This window comes from Cryptococcus neoformans, chromosome 2, assembly GCF_000149385.1.
Source record: "Cryptococcus neoformans var. neoformans B-3501A chromosome 2, whole genome shotgun sequence".
In the NCBI taxonomy this organism is placed as follows: Eukaryota; Fungi; Basidiomycota; class Tremellomycetes; order Tremellales; family Cryptococcaceae; genus Cryptococcus; species Cryptococcus deneoformans.
Window position 1 is genome coordinate 1,252,799 of NC_009178.1, and position 20,933 is coordinate 1,273,731.

Below are 20,933 nucleotides of genomic sequence, written 5' to 3' on the forward strand. Positions count from 1 at the left end.
TGGCTGATGTAGCCTTTTCCCAAAGAGTTCTCGATGATGTGCAAGGGGTGAGTGAGGTCTATCGGCTGTGGTATAATATCCATTGAGCTGTTACAAGACTTGCAATGCTACATACATGTGTCTATACAAACGTTGCTAGGGCCCGGCGTCTCTACACTATATTCTTGACTATTACTATTACTGCTACTATCACTTTGCGCCATTACTCAGAGGCTCAAAATACCGCGCTATTGGAATTATTAATGATTGTATAGCCATAGGGGCAGAAATGTACTCACAGCCATGATATGCCTTAGTCTTCTTTCATTGACATCACTGCTTGTTGCGCCATGTCTTGATAGCATGAAATTCGGCAGTGCGTTCATTGCCCCCACCATCTGTCAAGGCAAGCCCTATCGTAATACAACGATTATACCTTGTCTGGCAAGGCCAGTTACGGTCATATGTATGGGACACTTAGCCTTCATATAACACCTTACTCTGTCCGAATGAGGAAGTTAGGCTGGAGAGCACTCGTACCACGTTGGGGGACCACGTACAAATACCGGCTGCAGTGGCTTTTTTTTCTATTTTAATCGTCTTGCTATTCCCGCAGCGCCAAAGGAGGGCTGGTACTCCCCGTGGTCCCAGCAGCACCATCTTCATCCTCGAAGAAGTGCCCGAGATTGTGCAATGCTCCAACAAGGTCACCAATCGACGCGTTATCCATGACCACTGACTCATTCATGAATGGTGAGGCAGGAATGTCAAGACTGACTTGGCTTGCATTCGGCCCGAACGATCGCATATCGGCGAATTGGACGACTGAGAAGTGTGCAGATGCTGCCCTGGTCTCAGTAGCACAGGTATTGAAGACAGCACGAACGTTTTCTCGGGTGAGGGCCGAAAGCTCCTTTGCCTTTGGTACACTCCACCCACTTTCCTCTACCACTCCAAAAACTTCACCGTAGCCAGGTGACACTGTACTATTATCGCCAGCAGGTACTGCCGTCGCAGTCACCGGCATGTCCAGAACATCAAGTGCCTGAGAAGCATGTTCAGTAGCAAGCAATCTCAGAAGAGGCTGTAAAAGCTCATTTCCATGCGCTTGAAGGGGTGCTCTAGCTTCCGGCGATTGAAGGACCAGCTTGAGTACTTGCATACTCTTTTCTCTCATCCAATCATACGTGTTGAGAACGAAGCCCAAGAGGAGCGTGACGATATCCAAAGCATGAGTCGGCATGTAGTCGCGCAAAAGACTTGCTGCCTGACGGATGAAGTCATCCTTGGACCTGAAACGGACTTTGGCGAATGATGTAAGAAGACGGGAAAAGCTAGCTTGACCTTGTTGATCAGCTATCTCAGCCAGATCCAGCGCCATACCAGCTAGCTCTTCATTAGGTTCTCCAAGGTCTGTCGAATGAAGCATCCAGGGTAAGGCAGCAATGAAGCCGTGGATTAATCTGTCGTTCGGATCGTCAATCAACTCATCGTTGGAAGCACTGGTTAGACGGCGGATAATGTCGAATGTCAAGAATGCCGTTTTGGACGATCGTAAACCGACTAAAAGTAGAGACTGAAGATAAGGTGACGGCCCGACCCAGTCTGTCGGTCGATAGGAATTGAGAAGTTGCACGACCGTTGGATCCGAGAGATTGGTTTTGTCCAAAACGTGAGACAGCAATTCTATAACTTCAGAAAATTCATTCTCGTAGGGCGTAGTGAGACATGCAAGGCTGCACCAGAAGATCTGGGGATATGCCAATGCTTCGGTTGGACTGAGAGACTGTACGATAGAGGCGAAAGTTCGAAGTACCTCTGAGTTAAAAGCCTGGATTTCAGAGGATGAGCTGCCTATCGTACTTGAAAGTCGTGCCAGAGTATCTGAAATCATGCGGGGGTTGATCTTCGGAGAAAGGATACGTAGGACCTGGAAAGAGCGACAAGCCAAATGACGCATAGGGCAGGTAGTGGCCCAGCTCAAAGCGAGTTCGCCCCAATGTTGGCGAATCTTGGGCTGTAGAGGGAGGAGGATCCCGAGAATCTTTACAATAAATGTAGTCATGTTGGCTGGCGCAAGAAATGCAACGTCGGTCCCGCCCATATCGTCACTTTTCCAAAAAATGTTTCCGCTTCGCGCCAGCGAGGTCACCTTGTGCTCAGCTGACGCCCAAATCGTATGTGCGTCTTTAGATGGCACCCTAGAAACGTCACAGATCCAAGCTCTGAGAACTTGGAAGAGTACGGTTTGAGCTTGCTCTCTCAACGCTGATGAAGGATGATCACATTGTATGAGAGCCGCATGCAATAGAGCCGGTAGTTTCTGGGGCAGATCTATATCTCCGAGTCGATGGGGGAGCAGCTCACTCGCGAAAATTAACGCCAGCTGGCCCGTGGAGAATGTCTGTGACTTCGTCGAAGGTGCGCTCATAATAGTATCAAGATTTGCAAGAGATGACATGGGACTTGGCGGCACATCCGCGTCAGGTAAGGCGACCATGGCATTGGGCTCGACAAAATTGCAAATATCCTCGAAGATTGAGTCTCCAGCTGGGCGGCTAGCAAGGCAAGCGATAATCCTCCGAGCATGCTCAACGAAATCAGGTGACCTTCGTTTTCCGCCTTGCTCAAATAGGAACTTGACAAGCGCAGTTGTATTTTCTGATTGAGTGGTATCAGACCCGACAAATGAATGGATGATCGCCTTGACCTCTTCGATATAATCATCGCCAAACCTCACGGCCAAGTAGACGAGATTATGCAGTGCTTTCAACTGTCTTGTGACTTGCTCAGCCTCAAGCTCAGATGTGTCTGATAACACTTCCAAGTGCTGTGCCCAAGGGCTTATTATACACAGCGTGGCTTGTCGCCGCGGAGCTTCAAGCTGACTCAAGCGAATGGTACATTCGCTAAGGAACTCAAAAGAGTTCTCGGCATAGATTCCTGCCAGCTGAGCAGATAAGATGGTTTGAGCCTTCCGATAAGTAACTGGGGAAAAGCTGCCAACTGATGCGAGCAATTTACTTGCTGCCATTTGTTGCTCAGGGAGCACCAGTAAAGTTTGTATGAGTTGGAAAGCTCGTTGTCGGATATGGGGAACCGGATGACCAAGCTTTGACAGGGTGAGACATGCAATCTGTTCGATAGGTAAAGTGATAAGACCCTCGGACAGAAGGTCGGCCACGACACCGAAGAACGACGAGTCAAGGGGGAACTGTTCGCCTTCACCAAATGATTGGTGCAACACCTCGTCCAAAAGACGCTCACATTCCCAGTTGTATTTGAGCAGAGCAAACAACGCTCTCCTTCAAAAAGGTCAATTTTTGCCCTGAGCATACCAAAATCACCACGACTTACTTTCCGGTCACATTATGCGACGCATTTCCAGACCCGAACATCCCTCTTATCCACCTCAATACTAATAATGGCTCTACAATATGCTCTGACGCTTGTTGTGCGGGGCTTGAGTCAGAGGCTGATATCAACTTTCCTTGCTATGGATGACAGTCAGCAGCTAGCCCTTTGTCGAACCACATTCAGTTCGACTCACGCAAAGTCCTGCCATAGCCTCCGCTGCCGCCATCGACAGTAGCTTAGTCTTATTCTGCAAATCATCCAGATATGTCGCCCTATCTTTTTCACCCTTGTAACCCCCCGCGGCTGCCTGCAGCATTTGACTTTCCCTGGCCTTTGCCACATCAGGCCGACGCCCGACCAAACACCATTCGGTACACAGTTTGAAAATGGCCCCGCGCATGTCTTCACCCAAGAAGCGGTGCGAGGAGTCTAGTTTACCAAGGGCATTGGTAAGATTTTCGACAACGACACAAAATGAGCGACGGAGATTTTGAAGATCGAAATCCTCCTTGACAGATCGATCAGATAGAAGGGAGTATGTGAGTTTGACGAAGCCTATCATAGACGACAAGTTGGCGAGGTGAGAGGAAGATTTAGAGTCAAGGACGAGAGGCGAAATGAGTCGGAAAATGTGTGCAAGGGCAGTCCAAATGTTGGCATTCGGTGTTTTCTTAGTGGTACCCTCTCGCGATGTCCCACCGACTTTTGTGCCATCCATCAGCCGTCTAGCCAAGGTCAGCAGCTGTTCAGCCAATGGCCTCAACATCCCCTGCCTGATCGACCCTAAGGCATGAACAGCTGCATCCTTGAACCGGGGATCTTCCCACCCAAGCAGTGACGTCAAGTAAGTAAACAAGCCTGATGAATTGATAGCATCTTGATTGAGGATGATCATGTCTTTTGCTGTCGATCTCTGTACCGGAGGCGTGGATGGAGAAGGGCCATTTGCATTCGGTGGGATAAGTGTAACACATAAAACACTGTGGTAAGCTCTCCAATGCTCCGCAAGGACAGCCACGTCCGTTGAACTTTTGGTGGACGCATATCCTCCATCATTCCGACTCGGCGTCCCGCGCATCGCGCCCCCTGCCACAACTGCCACATGCGCTTGTAATCTCAACACCAGACCACCCACAACAGACCTCAGTTCGTGTGCAGCGTTTGGCAACGTCTCTGCAACTTTTCCAATGAAGTGCGGCAGTACAGCTAACCATAACGCCCCGTCTCTTGGATGCTCGCTCTCAGCAATCCTTTGAATCAATTTGTTCCCTTCCTTTTTAATTGTTCCCACCAGCGTCTCCAATCTCAATCTGTCGGGTTGCGACAGCCAGGGTATCTGTCCCAATGCAACGATGTCCGCCTCAGAAAAGGCGTGTTCATAGCTGTCGAGGACACGAGACATTGCAGAACGATCAGGAGAGATACGACTATATCGGAAAGCGGCAGACGGCATACGCTGTTGGCTTTCTAGGTTTCGGGCTGCGACAAGAATTTGACCAGCGAGTTTTCGAAGTGTGGCGGATGAGGAGCACAGAAGAAATAAGGCACAGCCCTCAATTTGGGCAATCTGTGAAGACTCGATGGGAGGGAGATCAGGCGCCTCTTCATCCGCTTGAGCTTGTGCCTCTGCTACGCGTTGGTGACCGACCAGCGACTGAAGCATATCCAACCACAATCTTATCACTCTTTCAAACTGGCTCTCAAAAAGTCGTGCGCCAATGAACGTATCCTTAAAGACGTGCCTCGTCTCAAAGACGAATCCGCGATATGTAGTGACCAAGAGCAAACATTTCTGGGGGTCTTGAGAAATCCTTTTGAGTGCATTAGCCGCTGACTCACATAGCTTTGGGTCAACAGAGAATGTCGCCCGGCTAAGTATGCTCGCCAGCTCTCCCCACTTAGCATCACTAGGCAAACATCGCGGCAGAGTGTCAATAATGGCGCCCATTAACCTCAACCTCGCCGCGAACCTCGCTGAGTATGACACATACACATCGCCATGCTTAATAGTGATGCTGTCCAAGGGATTGTCCATTGTATTGCTAGAAGTGTGTCCGGAAAGCGTCACCGCATCGTTCGAGAGTAGAAGATGTCGGACATCATTGTCGCAGTCTACCAAGGTGTTGAGGAATAAAGGACCACACCTTTTGAGAAGATCGCGTACTTCCACTTTCGATTCTGCTTCGAATGGCAAGACTTCGCCTGATGACTCGTAGCCTTCTAGACCAAACTTGTTGAAGTCGGGATATTGAGGCCATGTGGCAGCCTTTTCAAGTTCGATAGCTCGTAATGTGTAGTCAATAGCCCGCACAAGTGCAGTGGCTCTGTCTGCCCCACCTTCGCCAGCAACCGCCCGACCGCCCAAAAAAGCCGAGACTAGCTCTTCCCCGTACTCAATTTGGCGAGTCATCACATAATGTAAGACTGAAATGAATGCTTCGATGGGTATATCTGGAGGGTAGAGAGGTGATGTTGGAGAAGAATGGAACAGAATGTGAACGAGAGGGTCGAGGCGTTTCCTGGTTGAAGTCGATGACTCGCTGCATCTGTGGAGATATATCCACAGCAGACGAATGAAGGCGCCCATTGCTATAGGTCTCAGGTTACGGTCCTTCATTCGCATTAGCTTGGCTGCATTGACGGATACTAACACTCACTTTGAATTTTGCCAGAATTACATCGATGACGCCCTGCCACTGTTGCATAAACCCGTCGCGCGGACTCACACCCATAACAATCACCATCAATGGGAATGCAGAGCCCCAATACCTCGCTTTGCTGACCATTCCTATTGCGCGCTCCAAGATCACGGCTACTGCTTGCGACCAGATAGGATGATTGACTTCTGCCGTCGCGGTTTCTACTACAGGATGAAGAAGATATGACAATGTCTCGGCGTACGCAGTCTTCAGAGACTGACCATGGGCGGTGGCGAAAAAAGCAGAAAGTGATTGAAGGAATTCGGCGGATAGTTCAAGCTCTTCCTCCGGGTAGACTTTGAGCTGAAGTTGGCGCATACCCTTCAGCAAGTGCTCAATCTTTGCCTCTGCTTCTTTGGTCGGTTGTTGATTGGTATCATACTTGCTCAGTTCGCGGATAAATCTATCGCTAACCGTCAAAAATCGAGTTTTGGATAGCTGACCAAGGAGTTCCACCTGTAGTTGCGAAACAGCTTTGCGGTGCGGGAATTGCATGACGTCTTCAATTTTCTCCGAGCGATAAGCGTTGAAGGCGTTCTGTTCGAGGGTCATACCAAGCTCTTGATCCAGTGAATCTTTTGGTATTATCTTCAACAACTCTATCAACACCCGATTCATGATAAACCTTGCTGCTGAGGATTTTCGTGCTTGCAGGATAGCGGCAGCTTCTTCAACCTTTATCTGTAATCCTATTGAGCGGTCCAAATGCGTCCGAACTTCGCTGGCTCCAATGTTGCCACAGTAGTCACGGCACCACGACATCAAGAGGTCAACAACTCGACGAGCGTGGCGCGTTGCGCATTGTGAGAGAGAAGTGACGATGCTGTCGAATTGCGGATCGACGCCTATATCAAGAAAGGAAGATAAAGACGGATGAGAGTTCTAGTACTCGTCAGCTTGGTCGTGATGGAAGGAACAAATAGCGTACTAATGGCCTTGCACAGACCTTGTGCACTTTATTACCGGCCATTTCTCTAAACTCCTTGAACACTACTCTCAAAGCCTCCTCCGCTGGCGTTGCAGCAGAATATAATCCATCTAAATCGGCACTTCCATTTCTCCTTCCCATCATAAAACTTCCTGCATCACTACCATGCCTCCCTATCCTTGATGGCGTTTGCCTGGTTGGTATGGGTGGCAGAGCGGGCATAGGGTAATCATCTGCTCGGAAATTGGATGATCCCTGAGAAGTCATGGATCGGCCACCTTGCGAGCGATGGGACGATGTGATAGAGTATTTTCTTCCTCCATCCGAGGACTGATACCGTGCCATAGCAGGTGACGACGTCGACGGTGTCTTTCCTTTTGAGGAGATTTTGAACCCAGCGCTTTTTGGCGAAACAGGAGAATCGAATCTGGAGAATGGGTTTTTCAGGGCTGGATAGCCAGGTGCACCTGATCTGGAGTCGAACATTGGTACTGGTGGCACGGCTGTGTTTGAAGATTTGAAAGCGTTTTTGAAAGACGCCAGAGATCCCTTTGAAGCAAGGCCATTTTTTTTGCCGGGCGTTAAAGCAAGGCTGGAGCTAATAGAGGTACCAGGAGTGACAAGCGAAGAAGATGAGGCATTGCTAAACTTGCCCAGCCTTGCGTCTTGACCAAAACCATGACCGGTGTTTGCGGAGAAGCTGGCCGAGCCTTTGGGCAGCGCGGGGCGAGTGGGCGTCGTAGATCCAAACTTTGCAGGATACGACGAGTCGGAAGAGAGATTCGTTCGATGACCATAAGAGTCAGTATCTGGCAGGGAAGTGGTCGAAGAAGCTGCACCAAACACGGGACGAGCAAGGGCGGGGAGGAAGTCGTCCTCGTCGTCCTCGAGGTCTAAGAGTGTCAGTGTGAGCAGGGAAGGAAGAAGAAAGACATACTCGGGATGACGATCTCTTCCATCCTGACTGGGTGGCGCGTCGTTCTCTACTGTTGTGGTTTGCAGCGTGCTCGATGGAAGACTCGCATATATTCGTTGCTGATGCCGGACATTTCCTCCGTGCCTCGAAGCTCGAACGCGTCCAACAACCAGGCAGCCTCCACTCTCGCATACGTAAGCATCGCCGCGTGTGCCACAAGGAATCCACGTGGACTGCGACCTTAAACGCCGGTCACCTCTGACGCAAGCGGCCAGCGGCGAACGCCACCACTTGCCTTGTGCAGTGCGACCCATCGCATTCCACCACATTCCTTCCCTCGCTTTCCTTCCTTTTCCTTCTCTTCTTCACATCCCCAAACAACGAAAAGAACACATCGTAAGTAGCGCCCCTTCTAGGAAACAAGCTCATGCTCACCAGTGTTTAACTCGTTCTGTGTTTCCGCTCTTTCACAATATCCACGCTTTACAAAATGTCCTTCGCTCGTCGCTTCGTTTCCACCGCCAGCACCATGTCGTATGTCGTCCATGCTGTTGAGTCATCTCTGCAATGTTGAACTAATCGTATTCAATAGCCAAGTTTACTTTGACATTGCCATTAACAGTGAGTATAATGACCTATCCATCACTTGAGTCAATATCTTGCATCTTCGTTGGGTGATATTGTTTGCTTGCCCTCAGTTCGCTAACATCGAACTTTCGATAGACGCCCCCGCCGGCCGAATCACTTTCAAGCTCTTCGACGATGTCGTCCCCAAGACTGCCCGAAACTTCCGTGAACTCTGTACCGGCCAGAACGGCTTCGGTTACGCCGGCTCTGGTTTCCACCGAGTGATCCCCCAGTTCATGCTCCAGGGTGGTGACGTGCGTAACCTTTTTTCGCACCACGCCGTACCCTGTTTTGTGCTGACGTTCTTTCCCTTTTAGTTCACCAACCACAACGGCACTGGCGGCAAGTCCATCTACGGCAACAAGTTCGCCGACGAGAACTTCAAGCTCCGTCACGACCGACCTTTCCTCCTCTCCATGGCTAACGCTGGTCCCAACACCAATGGCTCTCAGTTCTTCATCACCACCGTCGTTACCTCTTGGCTCGACGGCAAGCACTGTGTCTTCGGTGAGGTTTCCTCTGGTCAGGACCTCGTCAGGAAGATCGAGTCTTACGGCTCCGACTCTGGCAGTAAGTTTCGTATTCTTCTTCGGCAATTTCGAGCCTCAGAAGCTGATAACGTTCTCAGAGCCCAAGGCCAAGATCACCATCACTGCCTCCGGCACTGTCTAAACGCCTTTAGCGAATTGTCGTAAAGTAGTGGAGGAAGTAGGTAGTAAAAAGCAGGCCATAAAATGAATAACGTTTTGCCATGAAAAAATCATTACTTTCATATTCAGAAAGATTTCCACGGTAATGTGCATTAATTGGACTGGATTCACTGCAGTGCGATAGACGGCCCAAAGCAGCTTTCCCACTCCCCGAAAAGAATACGGCGAATGTCGAACGATTACGTAAATGACATTGGTTTTGCTGGAAGACCGTACAGTTCTTGTTTGAAGGGCCAGTCAATTGGTGATCGATGCCGTCGGATCCCCTTCGCATAAATGACAGACTTCTATCACCTGCTACCAAATTATTAAACTAACAGACCAAAAAAATCGCTATACAAAAGTTGAGAGTCGTTCGTTTTAGGATTTCGAATGAAATCGTCGTAATGCCTCAACGCCTCAACCTATACAGGTAGTCAACCATCACGACGATGAATTTCCTCCACCTGTAACTATCTGGGTTGACAAATTCCTCGCAATGCTAGAGATTATGATGTGACCTCAACAATCCCTTTTCGGGTGTTTCTTCGAACTATCTCCGGTTATCTTAGCTTATCGTATCGGAGTCACGTGACTATTGGTCTTTCAAAGCTACGTATATATATTTTAACTCGCCTACTAACAATGCTTTCGACAGCGACTGATTCTTCCAAATTGATAACCAGAGAGGCTTCCTTGACTCTCTGCTATTGATCACTTTCCAAATCCAGTTAATGTGCAATTACTTCAGTACCATCGCTTCCACCTCCACGCCTTTAGCTACGCTACCCCTGTGCCAGCCTTTCACCATTTTTCGATCATAAAGGATATCGGGACGTCTGAAATGGTGTCTTTATGCGCTCAGCATCTTCCGCATTTGTAATTGGGATCATTCCATTTCTAAGGAGACACAATGTAATCCAATGGCAATGTCTCCAACCTATCTGGCACATTATCCAACAGGTTGAAAAACATGTTTCACCTTTAAATGATGTTGTATATTTTGAAAGATGCAGTTTATATATCTGTAGAATGGTCCTGACCAGTGAACGCAAGATTATGGTAGTAACATCAAGACGTTAAACTACCGCACTCTTTCTTCCACCTCTTCCTCTTCCTCCGCCCCTGCCTCTCGTGGTAGTTGGTGTGCCCAAGCTCCTTCTCCCACCGATATTCTTCCTTCTTTTCCCTTTTCCTTTACCATCTTCTTCCGGCTCTCCACTGTTGGATACCTCGTCCTCGCCCTCTACATCACTCGCTTCCGGTTCTGCTTTTGCTTTCCGCTTGCCAGTAGATGCTCTCTTCCTTCCTCTCATCGGTGTTGATGATCGACGACCGTCGGCTACACTAGATCCCGTACTAGCCCGTCCCCTCGTCGCCTTTCCGCCCCTCTTAGCAGCCACTGGCGGCGAGGATGGAGATGCAACAGCGAGTGATCGACGAAGGGAAGCTGTGCTTTCACCATATCCAGCAAGCGGTGATAGACCTCGCGGTTCTCGCAGACGAGGAGTAGGCGGAGGAGTGGTAAGAATAACAATGTTTGGATCTGCTTGTTGCCCTTCATTGTTCTCCTTGCTTTTTTCTTCTACATTTGTCGCATCCCCAGTCCAAACAGGTTTTGGCCGCTCAGCTCTAAAAGGTGGCAAGACAATCGTAGGCTGTGCAGGATCAAGAGGTAGACCTCCTATGTACCAGTTGGTCAGAGGAGCTTCCGGAAGAAGAGCAGGTTTTTCTATTATTTCTGCGGGAACAGGGGCAGATTCAAGCGGACTTTCGGACTTGAATTCGTTTTGGTTTTGGGATTCGGCATATTGACCACCATGACGAGCGATGCAGACTATTACATTGTTAGCTTGATCATCAAGGGGAAAATAAACTTACTGATTCCAAAAGAGCCCGTTTTTAAACTAACATCTGTTGGCTCGCTACCTGCCTGAACACCTATCAGATCACCATGTTGGACTGTAATCTCTCCAGGCTTTATACGGGTACCGGCCGGTCGAAACCGTACGGTGCAGTCGGATCCTAAAAACATGATGGCGATGTAAGAGTTTGGGGGAACGGTGATTGGCTTTAGGATTCTGACGTCAGCTTGGTATATTCGTATCTTATGTTAGTGATTGGCGTACAGGGTGTTGAGATGTTAGAATTTGAGGAGGATATGCCGCCATAGTCAAATTGCTGAACCTAACATTCACAGATAATTAGACAGCCCCAAGAACAACTTGACGTTTGGACTCACTGAGGTCGACCAGGGAACATCCTTCCTGCTTGAAAGTTGATGATGTGCATCACATCCACAAACGTCTTGGGACAAGATTTCCACCGTACGATAGGTCCAGTCGGAAAACCGGGGAGAGATGGAGCGTCATTGCCCGCGAGAAAGGTGTAGAATGGCGATAAGAAAGACTCTGCCGCTATTAAAAGTCTGATCAGCAGGCTGAGATCAGTAGAGGAAACCAGTAATCTTACGTCTCTTCACTTCTTCGTCAGGAAGAGCAGGAAATCTTTTTGGAAGGTTAACATCACCGGCCACCGAAGGTACGCTTCCCAGCTTTTGCAGCTCCATGAAAGATTTCCCAGTGAAATCCGCCTGCCTCTCACTGCCTAATACATGATGAACCTCTGTCCCCGGACCCAGGGTGGCATCGACCTGATAACGAATGACCTTGGCGTTATCTTCGTAAAGAGACCATGATCTGTGTGCCGGCTTGGGCCATGTGGCGAAACCGTCTTCTTGCCTTGGTCCGGTGCAGACGGGTCGGAGAGGCCGGAGGGCGATGTGTGAGTGAAATCCAGATTTAATCACAAAGTACTATTATATATGCTCACGGGTCAGCTCTTGAAAAATGGTGGTAGGATATCCGCCACTTACATCACACAACTTGCATCTCCAGCCAGACCAATCATCTCTCTCCTGAGCCAGTTTACATTTACTACACACGAACCCTGTCCAGTATTCTCGCCCAATATTTTCTCGTCCGCCCTTTAACATATGGACGCCTGGTTCCTCCGGAACCAGAACGAGATTGAGCTGTTCGGGGAGGATATGCGGTATTTCTTGAAGTGCTCCCGGTTCGTTTCGAATTGGTCCTATCCGGTCTAACATAGGAATTAGTAGACATAACACATGAATGGAGAGGCAAATGGTTGACCTACTACTGGCATCAGACGCATCACCAAAGAACCAAGAGCAGCTCTCGTTCAGGCAGATATCCCCATCCGCATATACCCTATGTGAGATCTTTCGGCAGTTTTCACATTGGTGGGTGTACTTTTTATCCTCTTCACTACTGTACATTTCTACGTGACCGTTCGGCTCATCTACCGGCGTTGGTGATCTCACCGTATCCGCCTCATTGGTATTGCTATGCCCGATAAAATCCCATGATGAGTCAACAGGCACCTTTCTGGTGGCAGTGATAGATTCCTCCCCTTGTTGACCAGACTGCTGGCTGGGAGTTGACCACCAAGGTGGTGGTTGGGATCCACGGCAATATTCGAATCTAAATTTCCATACAACTTTTTCTGGTGGACCACTGGGAGCTTTTTGAATGGGCTTGAAGAGTTCCAATGAAGTAAGCACCGGCTCGAGCTATGTATTTATTTTAGCATCAAAGCGAACGAGAAGCGAGAAAAAATGGGAACACACCCAAGACTCGACAATCCAGAACCACCCGAGCACCATAAATGGCTTTGCTACTCTAAAAGGAACCGCGCTATAGTCTTGGGCGACAGCGAGAGCAACCGGTATCCTCGCTCTTTGTGTTTTTAACAGCGCTTTGATTTCTGGTAACTCGTCGTTGACAGCTTCCTTTTTCCCGGACTTCAATGATTCTGCAAGATTGATGCCTGCTGTAGCTGAAAGCGTGGAGGAAGAAGGCTCAGGAAGTACAGGTGCTACCTCGTCCTCCTGCGGAATGATGGGTTTTTGTCTACGAGGATGACCGCTTGATAGTAATGTAAATAACAGAGCATGTCAATCGACAAGAGAGCACTTACATAGAAGTCATAATGGTTCCTATTCGTTCACCTTGCCCCCAGTAAACGCCCTGCGCCTCAACTGCGCCTTCAAACAAAACACCTCTCGCCATACCGCCTCCACTAATATCCACACTTGCTCCCAAGGTTCTTTTTGGTTCTCTAAAGTATTCCAACGCCGCTTGGAGACCTCTTCGCGTCTGGGCCCAGACAGGACATGAGCCATGGGTATTGCTCAACGCGGGTTTGAGCTCGTTGGCTTTGAGGCGTGCGAAATACAATTCATCGTCGGGTGAAGACGCAACGACAGACTTTGCTAATGGGACCTTTTGGCGAGGCCGTTTGGTAAACACTTCGTTTTTGGACGACGGAACGGCAAGGACTGAATGAGGTCGTTTGCTACGATTGGGTAGGGAGGTTGCGGCAGTAGGTGGAGCAGTGACGATAGGAATTGGTACATCAGGAGATGTAATTTCCGCCGGCACTGTTAAAGGGGACGTTGCAGATTTGGTGGTAATACCATTTGCTTTTTCGCCATTCGTCATTTCAGTGTCCACGATAGTAGTTGCCTTTGGTTTGGGATTTGACTTTTGCATAGTCGCCTTCGTGATCTCAGTTGATGCAGCAGCAGAAGCAGCTTCGGCAGCCTCAATAGCTAATTTAGCAGCATTACTGAGCCTGACACTTCGTGATGTCGTGGCCCTGGGTGCTGGTACGAAAGAAGCTGTACCTCTACGACGAGACTTGGCACGCAAGTTACCCCATTGCTTTCCCGGGAGACAGTTGATGCCACGGGAGGTACATCGCGCGCATGCGGGCCAGCCACGATCACAGTGCTGAGCAAATGCTGGATGCTTGCAACAAAGACATGTAGGTGTGATCCAATAAACGGCCCGAGCTGCATGAATAGGAGAAGTGTAAGCAAAGGGCAAGCCATCGGTATCTGTTACTTACAAGTCTGCTCATCGACAGTCATCCAGATACTGCTCTGATCAAGACGAAGGTCGACATCTGCTGGCAGGACTGCTGGGCGAAAAAGCGAATGAGGCCGTAGGTTATCAAAGACGGGTTGGGGCCGCATGTCGCCCACGAATGGGTTAGGAATGTTTTCTTCGGGATAGATGACATGTGAAGGCGCAGAATATGGGGGTATACCCCCTTGGCTGAATATAGTGTAAGGGTTGTAACTTTGCAAGGATATGAGAGGACATACTAAGTCGTGATCTCTCCAGCTGTTGAGCTGTCGGCAATAGTTTCAATAATAGTCCCATTGAGATTTGTCGAATCGTCTGCAGCAGTTCCAAGCTCAACCGCATTTATTCCGTCAGATAATTGTGCTTCAGGATCGACCATTGAATTCACTCCTGCAGGTGCATCGGGGACAGGATTTGGATTTTCAAGAGCTACCTGAAGTGTCGGAATTGTAACCTGTTGTTGAACGGCTGCCGGAGGATCGATCGGTGGTAGTGGCTGATGGGATGCTTCGGGCCCACCGGTGGCAGCAGGCGAGCTGCCTTGCATGCTATTTTCTGCCTGGGAATGAGCTGTCGAGGTGCTGGAGGTGCGGTGGGAGAAATGTGGTGACAAAATATAAAGCGAATAGATTTACAAGTGCAAAGTGATACCGAAACGCAGAACGAAATGAATGAAGTTCGTTCAAATTCAAGTTCATTTATCTCTCCATACATCTACAATGCTCGCAGCCATACGCAGCGCTCTGTCCACTCGTCCAGACCCAGCGGAGTATCAACCAGTCATCCCTTCCGCTGCAGCCAATGCAGATCCTACAGATCCAGCCACTCTCGACCACATCGACCGCCAGCTCGGCCACGGCGCAGCCAGAGAGGTCGTGGAGTACGAGAGCGTCAAGGTCTATTTTTGCTTTTGGGTCCTTGGTGCTGGTGTTCTCATGAGCTGGAATGGTGAGTTTAATCTGTTCCGTACCAATTGCGCTGTGCTAATGGTGCCATGCAAATGTCATTCTTAGCCCTCATTTGTACATTCCCTCTACTTATATCGTACCTTCCTCCAGACTCGAGCCTACGTAGAAACCTCGCGAGTATACTATCCACCGTATACTGCTTCGGAAACCTCTTCTTCCTTGGTATGGCCCAGCGCCATGTCGGCAAGGTATGTTTTAGAGGTGCCGTTGGAAAGAGTCGCTCTGACACGGCGATTGGTCAGGTATCACCAGCAAAGCGACTCCATTCTTCTCTTGTAATCCTCCTTGTGACGGCCCTGCTCACCACCTATCCCGCCTTGCCCTTTCTCTTCCCAAGGTTATCCTCTTCACTCCTTTTCTCGGCCCTCGTCTTCATATCACTCGTCCTTTCATTCTCTACAGCCTACCTCCAATCATCCGTCTTTGCGCTCTCTTCCCTGTGGGGCTCGGAACAGACCCTCGGCGTCATGTCGGGACAAGGTGGCATCGCCGTCCTCGTATCCGGCGTCCAGTTTGCTTTGGCTTTTGTCTCCGCGATAGCTAAAAGTGATAATGGACAAGATGATGAGGGAGAAGAAGCGAGTAAACTCGCAGGTGTAGGTCTGTGGGCAGCGTGCTCACTGGGCGTGGTCGGATGTTTCATGGCGAGCAGATACCTCAAGAGACATCCTAAATACCTTGATGTGGTAGCCCCTAAATTTGCTGCTAGTGAGCTTAATAATGTGGAAGGTAATAAACGTGAGAACGGAACGACAAGGAAATTGTTCAAGAAGAACTGGGAGCTCAACTTGGCTGTTGCTTTTGTCTTTGTCGTTACTCTGGTGAGGCTGTCCGTAACCATACATAGCAACCAAGAAGAGCTGACTTTTGAATAAGTCTGTCTTCCCGGCAATCACCACTAGGATTCTTTCGACACATCAGCCTACACCTAGGCTGTTGCAGCCGGATGTATTCATGCCCCTTCATTTCGTCATTTTCAACAGCAAGTTCATTGCTGTTACTTTTTGATTGTGGAAACTAATAAACTCAATAGTCGGGGACTATATTGGCCGAACATACCTCCCCTCATACTCTGCACTCCTCTTCACTTCACCTCGACGTATCCTCCTCCTGTCTCTCGGACGCATCTTCTTCATCCCCATCTTCTTCGCTTGCAACGTTACCCCTCGAGAGGTTAATAATACCCCATTCATCGATTCTGACATTTTATACTTCCTGATCATTCTTTTGTTCTCCATGACCAACGGGTAAGTCTCCTCTTCTTTCTTCTTAAGAGTGTTGGAAACACGTCGTTAACTTGTATGGAAGGTACCTTGGGTCACTCTGCATGATCGTATCATCATCACCAAACCTCAACCATCGTATCAAAGAGGACGAAAGAGATGTCGCTGCGACGCTCGCTTCGTTTTGCCTTGTAGCAGGTCTCGCTGGGGGTAGTTTGGCCAGCTTTGCTGTAGCGTCAGCTGTGAATAGAGGGTTGTAATAAGTTGTAATGACGTAGGATTTAGAGTATGCATCATGTATTCGTGAGTTAACGATCTTTCGAGCACATTGAGATACGTTTTTTGTTGCATACGTTCACAACCCTTCCTCCCACTCGGTACAACAATTCATATTTTACTTGTCGGCAACGTGGATCAAGAGCTTGCCGGTGGTTCCCCTGGAAGTAATGTCCTTCTGGGCCTGGACGACGCCTTCTTGGGTAAGCTCGTACACCTTGTACACTTCAAACTGTCTCCCCTTTCAGCATTTGGTATTCTTGATCTAGAAAAATACACACCTTGAGACCGGCTTTCTTGACGATATCGACCAACTCGGTGGTGTACTCCTTGAATTCTTCAGGGGTAGTGACGATGGACCAGACGGTGGGTCGGGTGACCTTGAGGGCTTTGGGTGTAAGTTTAAGAGGAGCAAATGCGGGGACGGCACCCTTTTACCGAACGCCATGTCAGCTTGGCCTTTCTTGTACCAAAGAAAAAAAAAACACTTACAGAAGCGTTACCAAAAGTAACGATGGTACCCTTTCGCCTGACGACAAGGAAATCCTCTTCCCAGGTATCCTTTCCAACGCCATCGTACACGCCGTGCACACCACCGTTTGTCACTTCCAAAATCTTCTTAACATTATCCTCTGAAGGATCGGTGCTCAAGAGGACCAAATCAGCACCGTAACTCTTGACGAGCTCGGCCTTGTCCTGGGAAGAGACCGTACCGATCACATGACCACCAAGATATTTTACAATCTGAGTGAGCACGAGGCCGACACCACCGGCAGCAGCTCGGATAAGAACCCAGTCACCCTTCTTGACGGGGTAACTCTCCTTGGCGAGGGCAAGGGCGGTAAGACCGACGGTAGACCAAGAAACACCGTCTTTAGGGTCAACACCCTCGGGCACGACACCGACACGGGAAGAAGGAGCAACGAGGTACTCGGCGAAAGAGCTGCCGGCAGGAGTGAAGACGGTGGTACCGAGGGGGATGTCAAACTTGACGTCGGGAGAAGAAGGGCCCTGGACGAGGGTGCCGACAGCATCCTGTCCGACAGTGTAGGGGAATTTCTTGGGATAGAGACCACTTCGGTAGTCTAAACATTGTCAGCCTCGAAATTCATGCGCTGTCTGCAGTGATATGCCTTACAGGTGTCAATGTAGTTAACACCACTAAATGTCCAAAGGTCCGATCGCTTTAGTCACCACACCTCACTCAATACGGGGGTTGAGACCTACGTGTACTGAACTTTGATCAAAACCTCATCTGGATTGGGAGTCGGGACAGGGATTTCCCGAAGGACGTTGACTTCGGGGCCGCCCGGAGCGTCGACCTTGTGAACAAGAGTCAAAATGGGTGATATATTTGGCGAAGAAGTAGACTACATACCTGGATGGCCTTCATGGTCTTTGGGATCTGGAAAGAGGGCATGGTGGATAATTGTTTTGCGAGGTATGGAACACGGGACGAGAGTCTTGTGAGAATGGACATGGAAAGTGGAAAAGAGGAGACGAATATAAATGAGATGGACGACACGGGAAATGGTGAGCTTGCCGCTTATACGCATTAAAGTCACCGCACCCACGGCCCCGCATTCGGCCTCCACCTCCACTCTCGGCTAAATCGGATGAATATCCCCGCCTGAACGTAGTGGCTCGTCCCGGGCTCGTCCACCGACCGAGATCTGACTGAGATGCATATGATGATGAATGATGCATGTCACTATATCACTACGAGTACAGTACTACTATTTATACAACCGGCAATCCTTCTAGAGTAGGTGATGAGTAATGACTTTTCTATCTACTGTTGTTCCTTCGCCTTCTCTCGCCTCACCCATTCCCATGCAACATCCTCCGCTGCAGTCTTTCGCCCAGTACGCTGCACCTCGGCTTCTTCTTGTCCTGCAATCAGCAGACCTTGACCAGCGATTACACCCACCACACAAGCCCATGCCTCTCCCAATTGTCGCCAAGTGCCCAGTCGTCCAATCCCAAGGCTGCAGAGGTTTTGCCAAACGCCTTGCAAGGTCGTGAGCTTGTCCATTAATTGCTGAACCGAGAGACCAGAGATGGCATCAAGCACTTGCGACCGAGTCGTGTAGTGCTCAGGCAGACCAAGGAGATCGGGAAGAAGAGCCCGAGAAGGGTGGTGGAGATGTCGGTGGATGATGGGGAACGTGGAAGGAGATGGGATAGGGAGCTCAACAAGAGGAAGATGTAAGAAACCCTTGTCGTCCTTGACAGGTCTCGGCAGCCTGGGAAGGTCAATGAACTCGACCTCTGAATCGCTATCAGACCATGACGATGAAGATGAAAAGGAAGCATCGGAAACATTTTCTTCAGTCTCGACAATAGCAGGGAGAGAGGTTGAGACAGCTGATGCTGAAGGTGTAGGGCGTTTGGGAGTAGGAATTGGTATTGACGTGGTCAGAAGTCGAGGCCAGTACGCGCATTGAGTAGCAAAAGCAAGACTATTGACTGCAACGACCGTGTTACCGTTTGACCCTTCTCCAGATTTGTAAGCGACAGCAAGTGCCAGATCTGGCTCTCGTCCTCGTGCTTTGGCGGCCCAATGTGGTTTGCGACCGTCGATAACCTCTGGAATGGCAAAAGCGAGAGTGGTGTCACGCAAGATTTTGGAGTCGGGGTGAGGAATGGAAGCATAAGGTTGGTAGGCAAGGGTAATGGTAGCAATGGAGGGAAGAAGAGGAACCATGCGGTCAAAGATGTACTGAACGGGCTAGAGCTGTGGTCAGCTACAACTCGCTTTCATCCAGAATAGTGAGACTCACAATTTCCTTGAGGTATTCATTATCAATGTATTCAATTGAAGGGAACCTAGGATAAGGCAATTTGAGAGGAACTCTGACTTGGCCAGGAACCGGAGCAGGAGGGTTCCAAACGGCTTTTCTTAACCTCTCCAGCCTCGCGCTTTCCACATCTAGCCTTTGGACCAACTTCAAGGGCAGAGGCCTGGTGTTACTCTTTTTGACGGCAGCCTTGGACCTGACACTCTTGGTTTGAACAGCAGCCTTTTTAGCTCGGGTGATGGAGGTAGATCGGTTGTAAGGCTTGTTGGAGTGGCGACGATAAGTGAATTTTGGAGCACGGCCAAGACCAAGGGCAGCAACCTTCTTTTTGGCCGGAAGAGTAACCCCGGAAAGTGAGGTACGCAAGGAAAGAGAGATGGCGTCGATATCGCTGAGGGCGATGTTAGGTGCGGGAGAGTTCTCCTTATTAGAAGAGACCGGAGGAGCAAGGTAAGTAGCCATGGCGAATGGATGGAAGGATGATCTAATGGAAAAAACAGCAAGTCAATAATGCTCCCAGCGACTCGATAACACCCGCCAAAACTCACGTTGAATGAAAAACAATAACTGTGGGGATAAAAGAAGCCCGAGTAGTGGTTAAAGGCGGCGTGCAAGGTCCTTGCGTCGTGAATAAAAGTGTCTGTAAGTGAAGGCAGTGGACCGTTAGGGGATGTGTTAGTAGCGGATGCTGGGCAGTTATGCATCCTGCAGCTCTCTCTTGATATATGCTCCGCACCCGACTTCAGTTGCCTCTCATGCGAAAGGTCCACTCATCCGTCAATGCGCAATCAGCGAAGAGTGGGCTGGAGTTGACGAGCAAATGAAGGCTTCAAAGGTCCTTTGTTTCAACCATGCACTCCCGGCAGCGGCGGTATATCTCCAGTGCAGAAGGGGCCTCCTCCGCCTTTCCACTTCTGTTCTCTCTCGTGGCACCGGGCGATTAAAGTGATGCATTGGTGTGTGATGCCTTTGTGTTGCCATCATCTCCCGTTTCGGCAGAGCGACAGGTGAAGTCTTGTTTGATGTGATGGTGAGACGGACGTGGAGGTATGCCGTCGGGCAAGCAGGAATGCATAGCGTGTTCTCTCCTTTGGCCCCATGAATCCTAAGCGACAATGCCGAGTAGCTGGCGGACGATGGTTTTGGTGAAGGGCAAGGCAAGCGTGGCAGAAGTCACAAACGACTTTTCCTGTCAGTGCGCGTCGTTTCATAGAGCAGGCTGATGTTCAGGTCCCTCGTGATGTGATTGGTTACGGATAAACAATCCAACACGCATCACCTTCAGCACTCAGGCGTCATCAAGTACTGGGCTGATATCCGGTCCCGCTGATACTTTCTTCTACCATCCCCTCCAGTGAACTGTGAATGCGTTGCGGACGTATCGGGCCATGTGTAGTGGGTGCTGGATTGGAGCTCTCATCACAGTTGCCATGCTTATTAAAAAATTGAGGGCGTAATGCACGCGATTGAAAACTGAAGTGACTTGGACGGATGTCGGTTGCAGCAAAATACAGC

At 49.5% G+C, this 20,933-nt stretch overlaps 6 protein-coding genes across 6 annotated transcripts; 2 read left to right on the forward strand and 4 right to left on the reverse strand.

Annotated features, from left to right (window-relative positions):
• Nucleotides 1-583: 583 nt before the first annotated feature.
• On the reverse strand, nt 584-8,208 carry CNBB4480 (hypothetical protein; the record flags this gene model as incomplete). The annotated part of the gene is made up of 5 exons (XM_772125.1): nt 584-3,284; nt 3,337-3,473; nt 3,530-5,728; nt 5,994-6,917; nt 6,964-8,208. The coding sequence occupies 5 exons, from the start codon at nt 8,206-8,208 to the stop codon at nt 584-586; spliced, it is 7,206 nt and encodes a 2,401-aa protein (XP_777218.1).
• Nucleotides 8,209-8,369: 161 nt separating this feature from the next.
• On the forward strand, nt 8,370-9,178 carry CNBB4490 (hypothetical protein; the record flags this gene model as incomplete). Its single annotated transcript, XM_772126.1, has 5 exons — nt 8,370-8,413; nt 8,472-8,500; nt 8,603-8,760; nt 8,824-9,076; nt 9,135-9,178. The coding sequence occupies 5 exons, from the start codon at nt 8,370-8,372 to the stop codon at nt 9,176-9,178; spliced, it is 528 nt and encodes a 175-aa protein (XP_777219.1).
• A 1,096-nt stretch (nt 9,179-10,274) lies between these two features.
• Nucleotides 10,275-14,257, reverse strand: CNBB4500 (hypothetical protein; the record flags this gene model as incomplete). Its single annotated transcript, XM_772127.1, has 9 exons — nt 10,275-11,032; nt 11,077-11,276; nt 11,438-11,612; nt 11,668-12,010; nt 12,071-12,297; nt 12,355-12,790; nt 12,848-13,145; nt 13,198-14,074; nt 14,131-14,257. The coding sequence occupies 9 exons, from the start codon at nt 14,255-14,257 to the stop codon at nt 10,275-10,277; spliced, it is 3,441 nt and encodes a 1,146-aa protein (XP_777220.1).
• A 612-nt stretch (nt 14,258-14,869) lies between these two features.
• On the forward strand, nt 14,870-16,601 carry CNBB4510 (hypothetical protein; the record flags this gene model as incomplete). The annotated part of the gene is made up of 6 exons (XM_772128.1): nt 14,870-15,098; nt 15,164-15,306; nt 15,361-15,939; nt 15,995-16,100; nt 16,152-16,365; nt 16,427-16,601. 6 exons carry the CDS (start codon nt 14,870-14,872, stop codon nt 16,599-16,601), a joined length of 1,446 nt encoding a protein of 481 aa, XP_777221.1.
• A 134-nt stretch (nt 16,602-16,735) lies between these two features.
• CNBB4520 (hypothetical protein) lies at nt 16,736-18,037 on the reverse strand (the record flags this gene model as incomplete). Its single annotated transcript, XM_772129.1, has 6 exons — nt 16,736-16,849; nt 16,899-17,048; nt 17,110-17,702; nt 17,756-17,778; nt 17,845-17,939; nt 17,996-18,037. 6 exons carry the CDS (start codon nt 18,035-18,037, stop codon nt 16,736-16,738), a joined length of 1,017 nt encoding a protein of 338 aa, XP_777222.1.
• Nucleotides 18,038-18,409: 372 nt separating this feature from the next.
• On the reverse strand, nt 18,410-19,880 carry CNBB4530 (hypothetical protein; the record flags this gene model as incomplete). Its single annotated transcript, XM_772130.1, has 2 exons — nt 18,410-19,348; nt 19,401-19,880. 2 exons carry the CDS (start codon nt 19,878-19,880, stop codon nt 18,410-18,412), a joined length of 1,419 nt encoding a protein of 472 aa, XP_777223.1.
• Nucleotides 19,881-20,933: the final 1,053 nt, after the last annotated feature.